At 39.4% G+C, this 21318-nt stretch overlaps 1 protein-coding gene across 3 annotated transcripts in view; it reads right to left on the bottom strand.

Moving 5' to 3' along the window:
* Positions 1–860: 860 nt before the first annotated feature.
* EPHA3 (EPH receptor A3) overlaps positions 861–21318 on the bottom strand; it is a 234614-nt gene continuing 214156 nt past the window's right edge. For 2 of the 3 annotated variants that reach the window (XM_030020257.2, XM_030020258.2), the window contains exons 15-17: positions 20259–20452; positions 6102–6257; positions 861–4632 (exon numbers count right to left, since the gene is read on the bottom strand). In XM_030020257.2, coding sequence (XP_029876117.1) covers positions 4527–4632; positions 6102–6257; positions 20259–20452 — 456 coding nt within the window. In that variant the 3' untranslated portion in view covers positions 861–4526. Of the gene's footprint in view, positions 4633–6101; positions 6258–20254; positions 20453–21318 lie in introns of those variants that run through there. The other variant, XM_030020259.1, reaches the window with a different exon arrangement.

The raw sequence follows: 21318 nt of genomic DNA, 5'->3' as shown, positions 1-21318 counted from the left end.
ACATGGTGGTGGGCTGCAAGGCACTTGCTTGTTCTGCTGCTCTTCATCTGCATGCATCCTACTGCCATTCCAGAACTGGCTGTGAGTATTAATACCGTTTTACAATAAACACAACAGTTATAAAAGCATTAATATCCACTGTGCCCTTTGGGATATAAAGCAAATACAATGTACCAGTAAGGCTTAAGGGATAGACACAAGTCAGTGTAACACAACTGCTGAAGTGAAACCTATTTGTAATGTAAATAGTTAGCATACTGCATAGATTAGACCAACAGAGCTGCTTCCCTGTCGTTCCAGTATAGCATTGAAACCCACCCATTAGAAGTTAAAATGACACCATATGTACCCGCTGCGGCACAGCATGGGGCATACTGGTGTTATGAAGAAAAAGTGGATTTCAGTCCAGCTGTTGCCATTTAAAGTTAAGTCCAATTCTGGGTAGCTCTTTTCAGTGATTCCCCTTTCTATTGAAGATACCAAGACAAAATGCCAAAAAAAAAAAAAAAAAAAAGTATGCTACATCCATAAAGTTTATCAACTTACAGACTCCAGGACAGGTATATCATTCATTGTTTTGCACCAGTGAGCACAGTAATATACAAAAGCATGCAAAATCATTTACGGTACAGAAAGATTCTGTAACGTCACTCCTCAAGTAACTGGCGAACATTCAAACCACTCCTATTTTTCTAGGAAGACAATTCCTGAGATGCAAAGTTGAGTTGTATGTTGGCATTTTCAAAGACACTGTACTTCAATGAAGCACACAGAAACAACTTGGTAGGGACATAACAAAACAGGAGCAAAATACTATCTAATACAGATACTCAGAGGCAAGAAATGATCATGGGGTTAAATTACAGTAAGCTGTGGGCTTTTTTATTTTGTTGAAAAGTACATCTTTTACTGGATTCAACATAGTAATAAGATGAAAAGAGGTCCACTGGCAAGGGAGGAAAAAAAGCAAAAGTTTGGAAATACTTGACACAACTAAAATAAATGACAGCTTTTTCAACATCCCATAGGCAGGCTGTAGTAGACGACGTTTTCCCATATCCATAGAGAAAGTAAAGTCTTTGACTGATGTAAGTCAGTTTAGCACAAATACTGGTCTGTCTAGTTAAAACTCGCACTACTTGTTTCTTTTAATAGATAATATAGGTAATATCTAGCTTTCACTCCAAACCCATGCTTTAACACTCAGAATTTATCCATATTTAATTACAATTTTATCACACTTCTCTAATCAAATAAATTTACTTTGTCCTCCAAGCAATCACCTCAGTATTCCAGTATGTAAAAAATACTTTCATTATGTTTATTATAAAAATATAAATGTTTCCACTACAAATCATTTTACATTAGTAAGAGGCCATCTACAATTGCACAATATATAATCTAAATGAGTAAGTAATGCTTTGAAATACAAGTTAAAGTAAATACATTTTGCCAATCAAATCACATCTATACATTGCTTATTGAATGCTAAGTAACAGCACAAAACTAGATATGTTAACAGAAATAAATAAAATGGAAACTATATTTAAAGATACAAAACCAATAGTATGGCATGTCATTTCATGAGTAGCTGCATTTTGCTTGATGACAATAACCGATGCAAGTCCTGTACAGAAGATGGCCACACGAATTCTAGTATCGCTACTCCACAATGAAGAATTGTACACTGCTATGTATACATATGTACACGGGGACAGGAGTATAGGATGCTTGCAACAGAGGCCACTTACAGTACAAATCAACTTTTGACAGGGAGAGAAAACTAAATGTATTTTAAAACTCTCTACTCCTAATAGCAAAGAAAAGCAAAATTGAGTTTCTTTTTTCCCAAGCATCAGTGAGATTTAATCTTTTATGCTGAACATGCTCAAACGGTGGGCAAGGAACATGACATGATACTAAGAGAAAATTGAGGGTGGTTGGTGCAAAGTTTCCAGTCATCATCTAAAACTCTAAGAACTGGTTCTGTGTTTTCAAAAGCATTTCACAGATGTCTTCCCCCCACCCCAGCCCCCTCGCTCCCACTCTCCAACGGCAGAATGAAGCTGAAGAGAAACGTCACGAGGAATACGTTATAAAAAGCTGTCCCCACACAGACAATGTCTGCAAATGGATTTTGGTGACTTCAACTCACTAACAATGTCTGATTTAGAGCAATCTCAAACTGAAGAAAAGAAAGATTCTGAATGAACCAAGCAATGGAAAATACAGCTTTTATATTCAGCATGCTGCATTTCACAATAGATTGTGGCAGATAAGGAAAAGTGTTCTTTACAACTTAAGTGCTTTATTTTAATTTTCTTCCATTTTTCATTTTTTATTTCAACTTACTTTAAAACCCATTCATTTTTCTTTCAGAAAATATTACTAATTATTATCCTGTGAGTGTGTTTCAAATCCAGTCCTTTACAGCATGCTCACTGCCAGCACTCATTAAAAAGTCTCTAATTCTGCTTCTATTTAGCAATGTGTGATAAACGTTGTGTCTCTACATTTTGTAAGTCCTGGACCCATGAAGAACAATTTAAAAGCTGATTCAGCCACACAAATCCTAGGAACTGACTCTTCCCTTACTTACGTGCCCTATGCTACAAGGAGCTTCAAAAACGAAACCAATACAAGAAAGAAAGAAAGCCCGATTAGTTACCTGCTTTTGCACGCCCAGCGCAAGGCGGCGTGCCATATAGTCATCTGCCTCCCACACAGCCTTGGACTTTTAGGGACTCGCTGTTATTCATCAGAATCAAGTTTAGATTCCAGCATGGCAAGTTGGGAATTGGAGTGGCTTCCATTAGTGCCCAAAGCCTGATGCCTGCGTGCCTGGCATCACATCTAGAGCATTAAGAAGCTCGCTCGTACGTAGCACAAGAAGTGCCTCACACTGATTTAAACCACTCATTTTCAGAGCAAAGAGTTCTGTCTGCTCAGAAGTGGGACTGATGTGCTCCAGAGCAACAGCTTAAGAGTTCGCTATTGGGAAGATGCTGAAGATGGTGGAGGGCTCTCAAATCCCACCTTCCAGGCTCCTTTTTCCACTGGGAAATGTGAACGCTCTCCTAAAGATAGGCGCCTTTCCACTTTCTTTCAACAAACAGGTGCCTAAGGAACCTGTGCGAAAACCTCAAGTGCCCTACAGAATGGCAGCGCCTGGACAGAGGCCTTCTAGCTCAGACTTAGGTAAAATTACATACCAAAGCCCTATTTCACAGCTTAAGTCATCCTTTTAAACAATCTACTTAGCCTTGGCTGCAGGTCACCATCCCAGCGTAACTACCAGCGACTGCCCACACGGTAGTACACTTCCCAGTTCCTGAGCAGAGCCTGCCAGATGGAAGCCAGAAATGGACCACTCCCCAATGAACTCAGAAAGCATCCTCAGTTAATGCAGGATGCAACCCTGACTTTTTTATGTTTGCTAGGCAAATCCCCCTGAGAATAGGGGGTCCTTATTTGGACAGGAAAGCAGGCCTTTGGGAAGTAAATGAGATGTATGTGCTTGACCGGGGCAGATACTGATGTAGAGATCGATAACGCAGACAACTCTGCCAAAACTCAAGCCCGGGTTAAAATACCACTCACAGCAAATAGAAGGAATCTCAAGTCCAGATGCTTTGTTTAGTGTCAGAGCTGGAAAAAAGACCATCTTTCTTTCCTTCTGTATTTCATAGATGAAGTTATGAGTATAAAATAATCTAGTAATTAACCCTCAGACAATTTCTCAGGTTGAACCAATGAAGTTTTGATAATATTTGGCACTTGGCAATAATACAGCCAGGTTAAGGTATTTAAGCATAAATATAAACAATAATGGAAAAAACAAAGGAAATAAATAAGTCTTTAAAAAATTAAGACTTGTTTCTATTTAAATGAACACAATTAGGGAAGCTAACATAATGGCAAAAATCTTTTGTCAACTAACTCAAAGTCACTACAAACTTTATTTCTGTGTTCCTTTCTGAAGTTGAAATAGCATGTTACAACAACATTATAGTAAATATGGCCAGACAGGTTGTGAGGTATAGTCCTCTATTTTCCTTGCTTTTAAAGAAATAAAATACCTGTTACAGATCTCTTCTGTATAAAAATACTGCAAGTCTTTCTTTCTTCGCGTTTGCTGTATAGGTCAAATACACAGCTTTTATGTCCATGGGTTTTTGTGTTATTCAGTCACTTAATATTCAAATGGCTCTAGGTTTTAGTATCACTGGTTTTTACTTGGAAGGATTTTTTACATATTTTTTCTTTTGACATTTACTATCTGCATTAACAGTCAGTCAAGAGCACCCACCCTTTAGGATTAACAGATAGAAAACAAGTTCGCTCCTATTTTTAAGGCATTTATACTCAATATTTGAGTGTCTTAGTGGGTTTGAAATTTCAACCATTATGTTTCCAAAGCTGTTGCAAAGAACTCCTTTAAATTCTGCCGTTTATCAGCCATCACTTTTGCCCTGTGATGCAACTTTTCTCTTTTTTTCTCTCCTGAGCAACATCATTTTGGTACCTTACACAGGAACAGGGCTGTTCTTTGTGTGAGTTTCTAGAGCTTTGATACTGCTGACAATCTTCTTTTGAGGCCCCACAACTGTAACACCAACTTTCTTCACGTCACTGGAAAAAAGAGAAGATGCATCGGGTGAGTGAGCATACTATCTCTGTGTTTTCTAGCGCTGATGTGAGCAAACAGCAATCAACTCGCTCATCTTACATTGCTGAATTGGAGGAGCCTCCAGGTACAGTGATATTGCTGAAACACAAGCCCTTGTACGAAAAATACTGAGAGCCATTGTATGAAAACAGCAGGAAGCCGCAAAAAAAGAGTAAAAACTCATTTAGCCTTGTTGTGTTGGCTTACCTAGAAGAAAAGACAATGAAACAGTGTTCTCCGGTGATACATGCACTGAGATTTAGGGGCAAGGGGCTCACTTCTGGGCCAGCTGTGATCTTGAGCCTCTCTAACATCTCCATCCCCCTATCAGACTGATCGCTTTTCCTGAGCAGTGCTGACATCTCGTTATTATGTGCTGAGCCCTCTGAATGGTTGTCTTCACTCTGATATCAGCATTGAGATTAACGGCTACATGGCCAAGCTTCCAGCGTCTACACTGGTTTTCACTTCTCGTTTCTCCAGGCTGTCCAGTCTCTTTGTTCCTTGTGCAACACAGAAGTGGTTTAACACTTGTGAAGGGCCAATTAACCAGTGGCTCACAGGAAATTGGGCATACCTAGAGGATTTCTGCACTGTCCCCAAAGGGTAATTGTTATAAAAAGCCATTAGCAGCCTTTTTATAGTTGCAATAATACACTAATTAATGGCATTGATGTGTTTAATTGTCGGTACCGCAGCTGCTGCTTACTTCTTGACAACTTGTCATGTATCCAGCTAGCCCAACAGGGAATCAAGATTTCCTTTGGCAGTAAGTTCATAACTGTACTTGATGCCTTTTCAGGTGCAGAGAGAACATTACCCTACTCTTCCACATCACAAAAACAAAGACGGATTGCATTTAAATGTCATAAACTTGCAAGTTGTAAACTTCCAAGTTTAGCATATTTAAATGTCAAAACTGGAGGCAGGAGGGAGTTCAGCCCCTGAATAATTATTAGCATGTAAGAGAAAAGCAGCTACAAGGAGCCTGCTCTGTCTCACCTGGTTTGACGGAATATGGGATGGTCAATAAAAGAAAAGATCGGCACATGTGCCAGCTGTGGGGAAACCCCCATATAAAAGGCAGAATACAAAGAATCAAGAGAGAAACTCCTAAACTGTGAGTGGAAAGAAAGTGATGCTGGTGTACCAGATAATGCACAGTGCTACTGTATCAGAAGAAATTGGGAATTTCGTCGTCATCAGTAACAAAAAGCTATGGGACTGTGGCCTTCACGGAGACACCAGAGCATCTAAGTTTCCTGCAAGCATATTGCAACTACAACAATAATTTACATTTGTCTCTTTAAGTGTAGGAATATTTTAGTTAAAGCTGGAAACTCCATATAAAAACACTACTCTTATGCTTATGTTTAAACTTGTACCTCCAGCCACAACCAATGATGAAGACCTGTAGTCAATTCAAACTTACTCTGTAGAAATCTTGGCTATTGTATCACAGGTACTGTACTCCACGCCCGTGAAAATGTCTTTGCACTGTCCTGTCCGAAAACCATTGAGCCAATCACCTGTCGTGCGGAAGGCTGAAATGTCAATGTTACTTTGGTCCAGGAGAAGATTTGATGGCCTGAAATAAAACAGAATATGATGAAAGTCAGGGAGCAGGGATACATATGGATTTATTTTGTGTCTAAACTTAGCACTGGCATTGGCAGGAGCTTCCAGGCGAGCTGTGGCTTTTCTATTTGTCTATGGAAGTTATCTGCTGCTGAGGCCACCACATGTACTCTGTGCTGCGTAATCATCTTGCTTGTGAGCACTAGCTTCTCATGCCCATGTGTAAATCACCGAAGATTCACCAATTCATGAAGTGTATTGTTACCTTACAATTTAATGTGTGAAGCATTAGCAAAGACAAGCCTAATTTAGATTATATTTATGTGATTCACCTAGTCCCAAACAACACACAAATGATGCACACTCTAGACTCCAAGGTGAGCATGTTGGTAGAATTTACACATATTAAGCGTTCAGAGTATTGCAGCCCACTGACAAATCCTAAATGCTGCTACTAAGTTAGAAGCACAGATAATAAGACACTAGTGCCTTTAAAAAATTTATATCAAGTCTAAAAATCAAGTGTTAAGTGAATTTGTGAGACAAACGTAACTGCATGAGACTTGCATTCTGCAGTGCATAGAGGCAGAAATGAGGAAAATTGTTATTAAATACACTAAACCAAATGTAAAAATTAAAATGTAAAATTAATGCTCACTTTAAGACTGAACCTTCCATAAGGATATCATACAAAAAATTTAGAAGTGAGACCTGAATCATCTCCTGCCTTTGAAATTAACTTGGTGCTCATGAAGGATGCTGAACTGACATGATTTGCATCCAAGTTCTCTACTTAGAAAACAATGAAGAAACCAGTAAGAAACAAACAAAACCAACACAACGAATCAAACAAAACATATATCCATGCCTCTTTGCCCATTTAAACCTTTTTTCATCTGCTTAAGTCTACCTATAAGCTGTTGAGAAAAAATTATCCCTCTCAAAATAATGATTAAACGTATAATGTTTTTATGAAGAAGGAATATATTGCAGCTGACCTTGCACTTTGCATATTGCAAATAGCAAAAATGGCTCTTCCCATATTGATCCAGAAATTCATTTCTGTCTGCTATGAATACTCTTGTTTTCAAGGTCTTGTGAGCATACTGTAACTTCTTATTTGAAAGCGTCAAGACTAAAAATAAATGCCAGCCCTTCCCCATGATGTCACTAGAGGCAGGCTCTACCACACCTCAATTTAGCCATCTAAAAATACCACAAATAGGCTCAGCTAGTTTTCTGAACTATTGCTGCAGTCCATAAAAAGACACACGCATTTCCAGGCAGGGTTTTTTTCCCTCTCTGAAACAGGTCTTCCAGGCAAACAGCTTGGAGGAGACACCCAGCTCTCAGAGGCGCGAGTGAACCTGTTCTCAGCTGTTCCTCCTCACTGACTTGCTATCTTATTTTAAGAGGTGTGAGAAGCCCCTGAATAGCAATAGGATCAGTAATTTCTTTCTACTGACAAGACATCTTACTAATTCTAGTCTCTCAGTGCTAATTAGTACAATAATGACTTCCTCGACTAGTCAGATCTTATTAGAGACATCAACTCTATTTCTGCATTTTTCCCTCCACTGACAAACATATGTCCATACTGGACAGCTTTTTAGTCCCCATTCAGAAACATACGCACTCCATTTTAAGTAAAGTACTGTATGGGTGTCCACCTCAGGCTTAAAGCTAAGTATGTGCTTAGCTGTGCTATTATGATGGTGCTGCTCATGAGCACAGGAGACTGGACTAGGGGGTGTTCAAAGCAGACTGTAAAGTTGCAGTGATAACTATTTTCTGCCCCATAATTCTTTTTCCCTGTGGCTCTAGTGAAACATCACCTGCACAGGAGTCTGACTACTACAGCTGAATCCATCTGAAGTGACTTTTGTCACCGGAAAGAAGTGAAAAGGAGAGGTGGTTAGACTAACACCGTAATTTAAAGGCAGTGCTCACGCAGTGTAACGGGTAGGTGACAGCTACTGGTACTGGAGAACTGATCTGAACTGTAAAACACTCTCTTCACCCCAAACCCAAGGAACCTCTGAGCATTGGAAAAAACATAAATGGGGGAGGTTGTAAAGGCACCAAAGAGAACAAAGTATTAAAATACCAGTGAATTTAATCTCATAAGCAGCCTAGAAAATCCAAACAAATCTTCTCAATCCCAACACAAGTCTTTATGAAGTTTCATCAAGACTGGCAGCATTACAATAGCATACCCTTGCAGTACATCTGACTTGCACTGGAATCAGGAAATACCACATCAGTTACACCGAGACTTTTACCCTTTACCTTTGAAGAAAAGAACAATATAGCTTTGTGAAACAATAACATTTGATATTGGCTACATATTGAACAGCACCTTTTACTTCTGATGTTTTGCCAATTGTTATCAATCAGCTGATTTCTTTCAGGCTCAGAAAATTTTTTTAGTATCTTCTTCCTTTCTGGGATTGCAGGCCCTAATTAAAGAGCTCATTAGATGCTTGAAAATCTTAACTTCAAAACCACAAATGCACATAACACCGCTGTAGATTCACCATCAATTTTCACCAAGTCTCAGAGCAGCGATGTCCCTGATGGGACACCTTTCGCCTGACTACCTTCCCTCCGGAGCCCAGCCAGGACAAGGAGCTGCTGCAAATGACTGTGATGACTTGCATGGACTACGGACCTCGCATCCTGGGAACAGCCGTAGATGGAAAGTGACAGAAGACACCAGAAACCTGCTCTGCCCCCAAAACACTAAAGAAGGGAAAGCACAGCATGGCCCCACTGACACAAAGACTGAGCTGAGGACAGAAGATGCAGCACACTTCAGGTTACTGTTCTTGTGCTAAAAGCAGATCTGAGGCACCTACAGGATACACAGCTTTAAATGCCCTCCAGTTAAAGGCTCAGATTTGATAATCAGGCCCAAGATATTTTTATTCAGTAGCTGTACAGCCTGCATCTCGCCGACTACTGTTTGTCCCATGAAGAGCCAATGCTTGTTATTTATAGTTTTCTGGGTATAGCATCTGGAATCCCAAGACATTTATTAAGAGTATTTATGAAGTGTTCTTAGTGATAAAGCTTGGAGGTTTTTTTTTTCCAGCCTAGTATGTCTTTTTAAGTTAAATCTAATAAAACAAGGCCTGACTCAAGAATCACTAATGAAAAAAAAAAAAGTATAAACAAGTTGAAACAGAACAGGTCTCTAGGATTAGGAATTAGAGTGGCCCAAAAGAGCTTTTATGTTTATGACTTGGATCAAAGTATCATCAGGACAAAAAATATGACCTAATTTTAATGCAAGTGACCTCAGAATAACCAGGACTGTAAAGTATCATTTTTCTCCTTGTAGGATTCCAAACAAAAATTAGTTACTTTCCTCCTCAGAGAGGACATCTGGACAGTTTATCAATGAACAGGAATTTGTCTCACTGCGAAGAGTCTGTGATGTCTCCTCGCATGCACCAAGGGAAAGCTGGGCTTTCAGAGCATCTGCACACATCGGCAGTTTTTTTCCCCCCTGACCCAGCCCCTAGACAGAAGGTCTGAACATGAAATTTATGGTCTGGGTGATGTGCGCCATGAGCTCACACTTTACTAGACAAATTAGACGGGTTGCAATCCGTGCAGCTGTAAACGATGTCCTGCAGGGTTCCACCTGATCTTTTACAGCTTTTCATAAATCAGTACCTACTAGCTTCAGAAGAGAGTCATTAAAAAGAAATCATGGAAATTACATGTTTGCTCAGGGGAAGTGAAATAGAACATTTCCCTTTGTCTTTTCTTCTCTCCCCTCCTTTTTTTGGAACTTTCTTTACTTTGTTGCTTTGACCAACTATGATATACCCCATCTTTTGACAGGCATGGAAAGACTTTCTATCCTGTTCATCCTGACTGTGTGTCTATCTACAGAGTTGTATTTACTGACATGTGGTGCCTCGAAAAAAATCAGCAAGACTCAGGTTAGAGAGACAAATTTAACAGCGAGATGCCAGTTACAAAATGCCCTGTTGCTGAAAGCTTTCTCTGGCTGTGCCCATTACATTAACAGTTGGAATTAACCTTTGAGTCATTTGCAGTAGAGAGGAGAACTATAGTTTGTTATCACTAGCACAGCTTTTTGTCACAACACAGGGAAACTTTTGCTGCACCTTATAGTAATGACAAAGACCACAGAAAACGGCATTAGAACCCTTCCCAATACAGCATGAAAATCTCATCTCTGGTCAGCTGCTGCCTGGCGAGAAAGGGATACATTAACTTGTAAAATCCAGGAACCGAGACAAATAAAAGGAAAATGTCCTGCCACTTCTTCTGCATGAAGGGTGGGTGGTATTCTGCAAATACACAGAGGAGCTGTGCACACACAATCCTGGACTTTGTGTTGCAGGAGCCTCTCTCTTTCCATCCCTTCCTCCAAACAGCACAACCAACCTTTAGTTTTTAAATCTGGACTTCCCCTTCCACAGTCAGTTTCTTTTAAAGGGGAAAGCATTTAAAAAACATAAAGTCATTTCCTGTGGCAATTTTTAGGTAATTATAAGCTGATTTTGTAAAGTGAAATTGCTCCCTAGGAGGGAGCCAGGCCTGGTCTGAACACAAATCCTATGTGCTTTATGATTATGGCAAGTTGAAGCACAGAATTCAGGTCTAACAAGAAGGATATCTCCTATTTCAAGAGAAAAATAAACCGAAAAACAAAAGCTGGCATAGAAAGCAAATTTTAGTTCTACCTTCTACAGCAAGCAGAATCATAAGTTTACATGTGTATCAACAGAAGACCAGTAAATAAATGACATGCCAAGAAGTAGAGTCATTGTGTTTATTTGATTATCCCTGGACCTTAAAGATAAGAATTTTTGGAGTTCCACCTCTTCATGCCCATTTTTAAAGTACTCTTAGCAAAATTTGTAACTTAGTCCCGAAAATACAATTCACCTCTTAGGGTGGCATATTTGCTTTTCTCAAGGGGCTTCATAGCACACTTGCACACTGTAAGAATAAGCAGGTTGTGACTACTCTCTTTGAAGTCAAAAGAGAGCTGGAGAAATGAAGAGGGGTAATACAAATAGCCAACGGGGAGAAGAATGCAGGTGAGGCTGATGCTGCAAAATGATACAACTCTCTAAATGTCATCTTGGACTTCTTATTTTCTAGCTCCATGTTGCCTGTTGGCAAAAAAACTTACCACAGCTTCCTCCAGGATAATGAGCAAATAAAATTTCAACTGCCCCATAGGTCAGTCCTCCAGTCTTCCCTCCTCCTTTAGCTGCCCCTCAGAACATGCTTTTCAAGGGGCTTATATCTTTTCAGCATCCTGGTGGGGTAACGAATCATACTCCTGGGTGTATCAATGCTCCTCAATTTACTTTTTCCCACCACCAATCCACTGAAGGCAAAAAATACCAGCACGTTGCTGAAATGGTTTTCTTTTTCTTATAATATAGCTTAAGCTGTGCTTTTTAAACTGCAGAAGTAACGTCACGCAGCCATTTCCTGGGATTCGTAGCTGGCCCAGAGACAGACCCTTAATGGCAACCAGTCATTACTGTTAGGACAGTCAAGAGGGAGAGAAAAATGCCTCAGAGAGCTCTTAAAATGCTTTTCTGGCTCTTTGCATCTACCATTTGCTGTGTATGACTTGCCCTTACATCTCACATTTGGCTGTGCTGTAAATTTCTAGGCTTTTGCTATAGCATTCGCAGCATCACGCAACGGCTCCATGCAGTTTCTTTTTCCAGCATTTCCAGCACAGAATTGCCATTAACGCTAACGAGGGCTTCACGTTGTAAACCCGGCACATCGAGCTGAACAGCAGAACAAAATCCCTCGGAATCAGAGTAAACAGCAAACGCTCACGATCAGGCCACCCGCTGATCTGGCTGCATTACTATTTAAATTATACAGTACCCAACTAGGTCTGCTGTGAATTCTTGTCTGAGTTTCACTAGCAGAGTCAAATTAGAGGTGCGAAACTGCAAATAGATGTTTTACTGTCTCTGTTAACGGTAAGCCCCAGCAACTTTTAACTTGGAAGGAACAATGGCTGATTCGTGTCTGCCTCAGGCACGGTATTAATGACTGCTGGAAAAGTCAGGTGAAAATAGGGCTTCTCTGTCTCTAGCATGCTAACTAACTGAAGTCCCTAAAAATCTTCTCAGTCTAACTCCTGGATTCCCCGCACAACCCAAACTATGATTAGACACCAAGGAGTATAATTTACTGTAATCTTCCATTTTTCTTTGTGATTTGTAGTTAAGTTTTTCTCCCTTCCATAAATTCACTATTTTATGCTTAACAGACTTCAGTTAGAGGGCTAGCATTGTAGGCTTACATTACTTGAATTCTTTTAGAGCAAGCAGTCCATTTTAGGACACGGATTATATTGTTGCTGGGTTTTGAAGGAGGCTAAAAATTCACATGTAGGCTTGCATTATGCAGTATTTGGCCAAACCAGAACCCTGTTGTTAATGCCTGGACAACCACAAAGCGTAAGCCCTCTCTGAAACGCTCCAAGTAAAACCCAAATCTCCTTCCCTCAGCCCTCCAGCCTGGAAGTTCCTAACAGGGAGAAGCAAACAAGCAATATTGCAGCAGGTCAGCAATATATGTCAAACATCTGAAGCCTCCTGACCTGAATGGCAAAAAAAGGGAACTTTTCAACAAAATGTTCAGCCAACACAAATAGTTGTTTCATTGCAAATACTATTGTAAAAACAGGGCTTGAATTATGCTGCATAATGGAGCAGTCTGAATTTTTTATTTGACCTCTTCACTGCTCCTATTGAGTTTAATTTTCACAAATATCCTACCAAGCTAGCATACTAGGGAGTTTCCACTGAATCATCAGATTTTAAGTGGAAACAAACTTTGTGAGAAGCAAACTTCTAATTTTAAATTGCAAATGATGCCTCCGGACATTCGAGAGCAAATATTACGCTTGACACCAGTGAGAGCACCACAATGACGGACAACAAAGCACATGTTTAGCAGCGAACACTTGCAATCAACTGCTCACAAATAACAAGTCGTCCAAAAACTGCTCAAGGAAATTACTCCAGTGAATAATTCAAACAACACATCCAATTCAAGAAAATCAGGATAGGGTTGTAAACAACTTGCTAGCACATGAAAGAATGTATGAGGAATTATTCATATGCATTTTCGAACACTTTTGTATTTTCATCAGGAAGAGTAACTGACCCTGACCCCCCCCCTAAATTTCCTGGATTATATTAAAAGAATTTCAGCTATGCTTTTTCTGAAAATAAGTGGCTTTCTTGTTTTTCTAGCCTTAGCTATAACAATAGCTGTAGAACTCGTATTTTAAATGGACAACTACTAGCACGTAAGAGACATATAAAACCAAATCTCCATCCAACGCTGCTGTACAATCCAGAAATAATGCTTTTTTTTTTTTTTTTAAATACAGTTACATAGTATCATGAATTACCAAAAAAGATGTATTGTGGGGATTAAAGAAAAATCCACATAACTGTTCACAGATGAAATTTTTTTTTTAAATTTTTTTATTCCCACAGTCAGGCATGCTGCTTCCTCATCACAGAATTGGAACTTGGAAATTAATGGAAGGTATGGAATTTGTATAATAGCATGGATTATACAGTCTCAGGCCTCTGAGTGGAGTTCCAAGGAGGCAAACATATTTTGTAAACTTCAGTTCCAGAGCCTTCAATAAAATCTTAAGAGGTTTTATCCATTCACCTTAATTGTCATTCATAAACACAAAGAGTAAGTTCAAGCTGCATATTCATTATTGTAAATCAAGAATACCTTGACTAAGCTTGATGAGGTACCTCATTCTAAAAAAAAGAAATTTGGGGTTAAATTTTATTTAAGTTCTATGCACAGAAAAGGTGCATAGTTAACATGCTTGATCGTCTTCATTTTGAAATTAGCATAAATATAATTTTAAATGTCTTTTTATATTGGTAAGCAGCATTATTTCTTCAAAAATCTGGTTTGGTTTCCTATTTTGAATCAGCTTTTCACTTTGTACATCTATTCCGAAATCTGCATTTTGCAACACGTAACATTTATCATGTTACCTGGAGCGGACTAGTGGACTAAAATGAATACTTGAAATTACAAAATAAAACTTTGCTTCAGAAGCTTCTGTACTTAAGAACACAGAATCAGATCTTTAATTCTTTGACGGTATCTTAAACCCAAGGACTGACTGGAAAGCAGTTTGGCTGGCTGGTGCAACAAGTAGTGCTTGGAGAGCAGAAAGAGTCATCTACAAAGTCCAAGGCAGCCAGCCTTGTGTCCTGTCTCTGCTTATGAAATCAAATGGCTTTACTGAAGCTTACTGCCTTTGTTAAACATGCTCTGTCTTTTCCATGTATTTCACACTAAAAGTAGCTCCATGCCAGAAGAAACAGATGATGAATCCTATTAATGACTGCTGGTTAGCCTGTAAGCAACACCTTCATCTTCAAAGATTTGGGGCAAACTTGCTAATTAATCCTCCTGTGAGGAAGGTAATTTAAATTTTCAGAGACGCAGAGAAGTTAGCTAAACAAAATAATAATTTTAAAAGTCCCAATAAGGCAGCTGCCTTTGAAATGGATGATGTTTTGACATTTTCCAAAATAAAATGAGGACCAACAGATTTTGCAAAACATTTGATAGCTGCATTTCCAAATTGAAAACTGTTTCACAAATGTGTTTGAAACCACACTACTGGCATCTTATTAATAAGTGGACAAAAATCATTGGATAATTTTACAGAACTACCCGTAAGCAGTAAGATGACATAATGACTTTCCATGTTAGAAGTTTGGGCTAGATATGAACTGAGAATAAAGATACTGAATGATACACATCCCATTAAAATCTCCTCTGAGATCCTCCTCTCAATTTGCAATGCAAAATAAATAGCATTTTCTATGAAGACCCAAAACTAACAAAATTGTCAGCTGTTAACTCTGAGCAACTCGTAAAATAATGATCTTTTTTACAAGGAAGACAATCAGGTGTTTATTTTCTGCATTGGATATATGAGACAAATTCTTGCAATTCTTGCACTTAGATATAGCTATTAATACAGCTAGAAACACACAAAAAAATGGTTACAGACCACTTACTAAAGTCATATCCTGAATTCTCAGGTGGCTTTCTCCCCTTGTTTGCAATGTAATTCTTTCCTTCTCTCCTAAATATATGCTTGCAGTATAAAGAAACAACAGCAGCAATACTTGACACTGACTTTCACTTTACCAAAAGGTTATACATAAACAAAAGCAAATACAGAACAAGTTGAGTTTTTTGTGTGGATTCCTTGTCAGTTTTGAAATCAGTCACAGACCTGGCAGAAATTCAGAACTTCTAAAACTCATGTGTTGAAATTAGAAACATTTTTCCATTTTTTTCAAATGCTTTTTCTTGGCAGAGGCTGTGGATTAACTCGGCTATTCCTGTTTTACAGCAGGTTCATGAAGACTAAGTGTCTTTAGTCATACCTACGTCACAGATGTGAATATACACAGCAACTACAGGAAAACTTCCATAAGACTTGTCTGAATCCCATATCACAAACCCTTATACCTCAAGGTCACACTATCCTCCAACAGCTTAATTCACTTCAGGACACAGAAATGCTTTAAATATATTTCTAATCATACACTACGTTTTAAATATGTATTTTTAAATGGCTGTGTAAGAGTAACGTTCATATACATAAAATGATAATATACATTGTAACTCTAGAGAACCATCATTACATGTATATATATAAAAGATCAGAATCAGAAATACAAATACAAAAAAAAATCAGAAATATAAATAAGTGAGAAAAAAAAAATAAACAGGTAAAGAAAATGAAAGGTTATGAGTCCAATTAAGTTTTTTAGTGTATACAAAGTATTTCCAGTTGCGTGACTCTTGGGTTACATTTTTTTCCCACGCAAATGAAACAACAGCTAATAAGCCCTTTCAGACCACAGCCTCACCAACTGGCTAGCAGGTGGGTGAAGTGATTCTGTCTCTCCCACTCAAGTTGAGAAGACTTTCCATCTGCTTTGTATCTGCATGAAGTGTTCACAAATGTGAAGTAATACACAGTGGACTAAAAAATAATAAGCTCAAGAAGAAAAATAATGAACTTGATCAAAACTGGAAGAACTATGAACTCACTTCCACCCTAAAGATATCCAAACAACCTAAGGACTCTGTTATAAAAATGAACATCATGCTCAGAAAACAGGAAAGAACAGCAAGACATAAATCAAATAAAAATATCATGAGGTTGTGCTTTAGAAAACTGCATGACTTGTACAACTTTTTGTGTACTGAGTTCTGTTCCTACAGCCCTTTACAGAGCTAGGTAACTCCAGGCAGCCTAAAGGACACAAAACACCCATGTGCCCATAACCAGTGCAGGTCTTGTTAGCAAGAGCACAAGGTGGCCACCTGATGAAAAAGTGAATTTTGACAGGTAAGAAAGAAATCAGCCATACTATGTACTTTACAAGGAATAGGAAAAGAATTTTCATGTGAATTCGAGATGAAACACAACACCAGGAAAGGTATTATGAAACGTTTGCTGTGCTGAGGTTACAAAAACCTTTTGTCAATGTAAGGTTCACAAGCACGTAGAACAGTCTGTGAAGAAATGATCAATAAGGATAAAAACATCCCCTTGGGTATCAAGAAATTACTAGATGCCATGGAGTGGCCAGCCAGAAGGGATAGAAAACTGAAAAGGAAATGGAGAATTGAAGGCTTTGACTCCTCTCCTGTTTTCCTATGAGGTATTAATGTAAAACGTGCCTGGGCTACGGCCTGGAATCAGACATATAGTCAAGCACATCCTTCAGTTGAAGTCAGTTAACAGTAATGTACCAGAGGACAGGGATATCGTATGCACCTCCAGCAATGTGCTTTTAAATAGGATACAACAGCACTGTGACTATTTTAAACAAACATCAGCCCTAAAATCTGTAAGAAGAGATAGGCTTTGCATCTGCAACAGACATCGGCAGGTTAAACATTTTTCCTGACGAAGTATATTCTGAACACCTATGAGCATATGGTGGGCATAAAGTTTTAGCATTTTTCCAGTAGCATCACAGACATGGGTAAGAGAGAGCTGGGACCTCTATAATTTAGATTCATTGCTTATTATGGATATGAGGAGAGATGCTGCAGGAGTACTACAGCCTCAAATAACAACTGAAAGCAGCCATTTGAGCCGATGTAATCCCCCGAGCCCTCAGGGATCAGTCGCAGAGTGCTTTACCTCTGCAGCGATGCCTGTCCCTCTCCGGCTGCTGACAGTACCAGGGTACCGGCAGGGATCTGAGTGCACGTCTCCTTCTTGAGGAGCTGCCCTGACTCACTGCCCTTTCGTATCAGTTACATATTTCTGCACGTAAGGCTACAGCAAGACCCAAACCCATTTCAAGTCTGCCTTCTCATTTTTCTCTGTCAGTCTGTCAGAAAGCGATGCTGGACCTCCAGCACTCAGTCCCTGGCCAGCAGCACCACCGGCTCCCGCTGCAGAAGGAGCACACGTTACCTGCCAGCAGTGCCTCTCTACAGGGCACGAAGCAGGTGGGGAGCTGGCTGCAGCTTTTCAGCTAGGTCTGAGGTTTGAGATAGTCAGTTTTGGCAATGGTTACATGGGGGTGATCACAGATTTCCAAATCTGCATAGGACTGCCCAGCACCCCTCACATTGTCATACCTAAATCTTGGTTGTACTCAAGTTTAAGCCACCACCCGGACCCCACAGCCCCCATCTGTCACCAGGGAGTGAGAAGCTGCAGAGAGGGAGAGATACTGCACTGCTTGGGAATGCAAGGGATGCAAGGACATAGCAGCAGAAAGGTAATTGGGAAGGAGCGAATAAAAATCACCTTTGACATTCCCCTCCTCAGAAATATGCTCCATATCAAAGCCAAAGCAGCAGCCTGCCATGGGGAGCATTTTACGGAGAGCTCACCTAAAGCAGCTGTGAGAAGTCCCCTACCATGATAGCAGCCTCCTTCCTTCCCCAGGCTGTCCCATGAGCAGACAGCATGGCATCGTGGTATGGATGTGTAGCCTCTGCTGCCTGCACCAGTAAAGCATATAATGGAATAAGAGCAAAGAGAGCAAGAGAGAGATGGAGGAGGGCAATAATGCACTGTGGTGCACTGTGGTGCTCTGTGCAGAATCCAGCAGGTGCAAACAGTACTCAGAATGAATTTGGTCTCCATTAGAGGATATCAGCTTTTACTAGCTATGAACAGGTAACTGGAAATAACGGTTCAACATTGTTTTCAGCTCTGCTGTGGTTCAACTCCCTAATTGGAAGGACAGTAAACAGGAACATTTTGCTTCTGTTTGGAATGCAAAATATGCAGCACTGGTTTCTGCAATCAAATCCCCAAACCAAAACATGACAGTCATGATTCCCAACTCCCCTATTCAGCAGATTGCTGCAGTATATCCCTACAAAATAATAATTTGCACCAATCAGTTGCCAAATAGGGGTGCAAGATGTTTAGAAGAAATGTGCTTGACTGAGAAGGTAGTGTTTAAACAGTTGGGTTTTTTTCCAAAAACTTTGGGGTTTTTTTTTTGTTTTCTGTTACCTGGCAGGTAACAGAAATAATTGCTTTTGTAAGTGTGTTGGTTTACTATGTGTTAAATGCTCACCAATTAAATTATTGAAACATAATTACTATGCAAGCAGTCTTCTCTCATTATCTATTTTTAGAAACAAAGCCCATTAGTATGGCTGCCTTCCTCCTCCCATCTCTGCTTTCTTTTTCACATCTCTGGAGTGGCAGTAGAAGGTAATTAGAATGGCCAGCCTCTAGCTCAGGATGCAACACAATGCCACGGGCCAGCAAAAAGGAGGCAAGGTCCATGTCACCTGCACAGCAGGCTGCAGTATCAATGTGGTTCTTCTGACTGCCTTAGCTCCATTTCCCTTCTGTGCCTTCCTGTTGGATTGCTATGGCGAGAAGTGTGCCATGTTACAAGTAAAGGGCTGAAAGGAAAGTTTTGCTGTGTTCCTTTTTGAAGCTTGCCTTGTGTCAGACTCTGATCTCTTGCCCACCGAAACACCCTCCAAGACCTGGGTCTGAAGAAGCAGAGGAGCAGTGTGCATTTCTCCCTGACTCTGCCTGCTTTCTGGACAGAGGATTTTGCATTAGCATTCATGCTAAAAGTAATTTTACATCTTTTACATCACTGCAGTATGAGTATGATATTTTGTGCATTATATAAACCAATTCACTTAAACTCTACTTAACCAAAGCTCTTCTTTCACCACATTCTCATTATGCCCTTAGGTGTCAACACACTCCTCAGTTACTCTCTCTCAATGAGATGACTCTTAACTCATCATAGTGATGTTCCAGAGCACGTTGAATAACCGGGATTATAAATGACTGTTTTTAATGCAATTAGGAATATTGCACAGGTTGAAAATTAATTCCTAGTTAAGGCATTGATCTAACAAGGAATGTAAGTGCATTTCAGTTTGTGATTCCTACTGAAACCAAAAAGATTATTCATACGATTAAAGTTAAGGTGACTTGTCAGAGTAGAGCATAAGAGTGTAAGATATGTGTTTGGACCCAATTAAGAAAGATACTTAGGAACATGGCTGTAACCTATGAAACACTAAGAGCTTAAAATACCACCTAAGGTCAGAAGGAAAAGGAAGATCACATGATGGCCAACTCTGCCATCTGTGTTTTTCTCACAAACCTCTGCTAAATCTTACAATGGGTTTCATAACCCTAGCACAACAGCTTTTCACAATTTGAATAAATAATAGCAAATTATTAATAAAAATTACAGTAGTAATAATAATAATAATAATAATAATAAATCCTTCTCCCAAAGGGATAGTTAGGAAGATTTCTGTAGCTTTCAAGATTACAAAGAGCTGCAGTTGAAAGTTTAAGAAGTGGGTGAACAAAAGTAAACAAATTCTAACTATGGAAAATGAAGAAATCAAAGACATTTATTTATATGCAATGTAAGATCTAATACGTCACCTTGCCGCCGCATTGGTGATTATTTTCAGACTGCTGGGATTACGGATCAGTTTATCCAGGATGCTGACAATCTGCTCAAACTTGGGTCTGTTGTTTCTGTCTTTCTGCCAACAGTCCAGCATCAGCTGATACAAGGCAGCTGGGCAGTCCATAGGAGGTGGCAAGCGGTACCCTTCATCAACAGCCTTAATCACCTGCACAAGGATAAAAGTTTTTGAAAACTTAAAGGCACTTAACTTGTTTTTATCAGTTCTGTGAACCACATTAACATGGACATTCTGTGTTTAAACAAATGTGTTTATTCACTAATTGTCTAGTCATGCAATGCCGCTGGTTTATCTGCAAAGTAAACCAGGCAGTAAATTAGGCATACATAAAGGGGAGTTAAGATACAGTATGTGACTTTGAGGAAGGTGAGAGTCTAGAAAGGATCTCCAAAACTCACACTTGATTGAACTAAATCCATAAACAATAGCTACAGTTATTAAGGTGCTTGCTTAACTATGCCAAACTTCAAAAGGTCTTGAATATCTCTCGTCTGATCACCCTTAGCAACACATGCTTTCCACACTCTCTAGTGGACACTGCACTGGGCAGAAAACCAACCTACCCTCTCACGGGATATCCTGAACTGATAGATAGAAGGTCTTGTGGATGATCTCACAGGGCCAGAAAATATTTTTAAAACTTAGCACGAGGATAACGGTACACTTCCTACTGGGCAGTGCAGGCCCAATTCTTTTATCGTTTGTCTAGATTGACAAAATTTGTCTAGATTGTCTATCATTTTTCTAGATTGACAAAAAAAAAATTGCCTAGAATTTACACTCTTATGAAGTTTTGTAATACAACACTTTCACTAGAGTATAATACCTCTTGATCAGTCCTACAGCATCTACTGCACCATGAGTAAAAACCCAATGTATTCTAAGGAGAAAATTATAAAGCCATATTCTGATAATCTTTTTCTTTTATGTGGATCAGTTAATTCAAAAGCAGGACAAACTACTCCGAATCAGAACAGGGATAGGAAAACAGTCCATGGTTTAAGCAGCCATGA

Source organism: Aquila chrysaetos, chromosome 7 (genome assembly GCF_900496995.4).
Source record: "Aquila chrysaetos chrysaetos chromosome 7, bAquChr1.4, whole genome shotgun sequence".
NCBI lineage: Eukaryota > Metazoa > Chordata > Aves > Accipitriformes > Accipitridae > Aquila > Aquila chrysaetos.
Note: the sequence above shows the minus strand (reverse complement) of the source record. Positions and strands in the feature narration are given on the sequence as shown.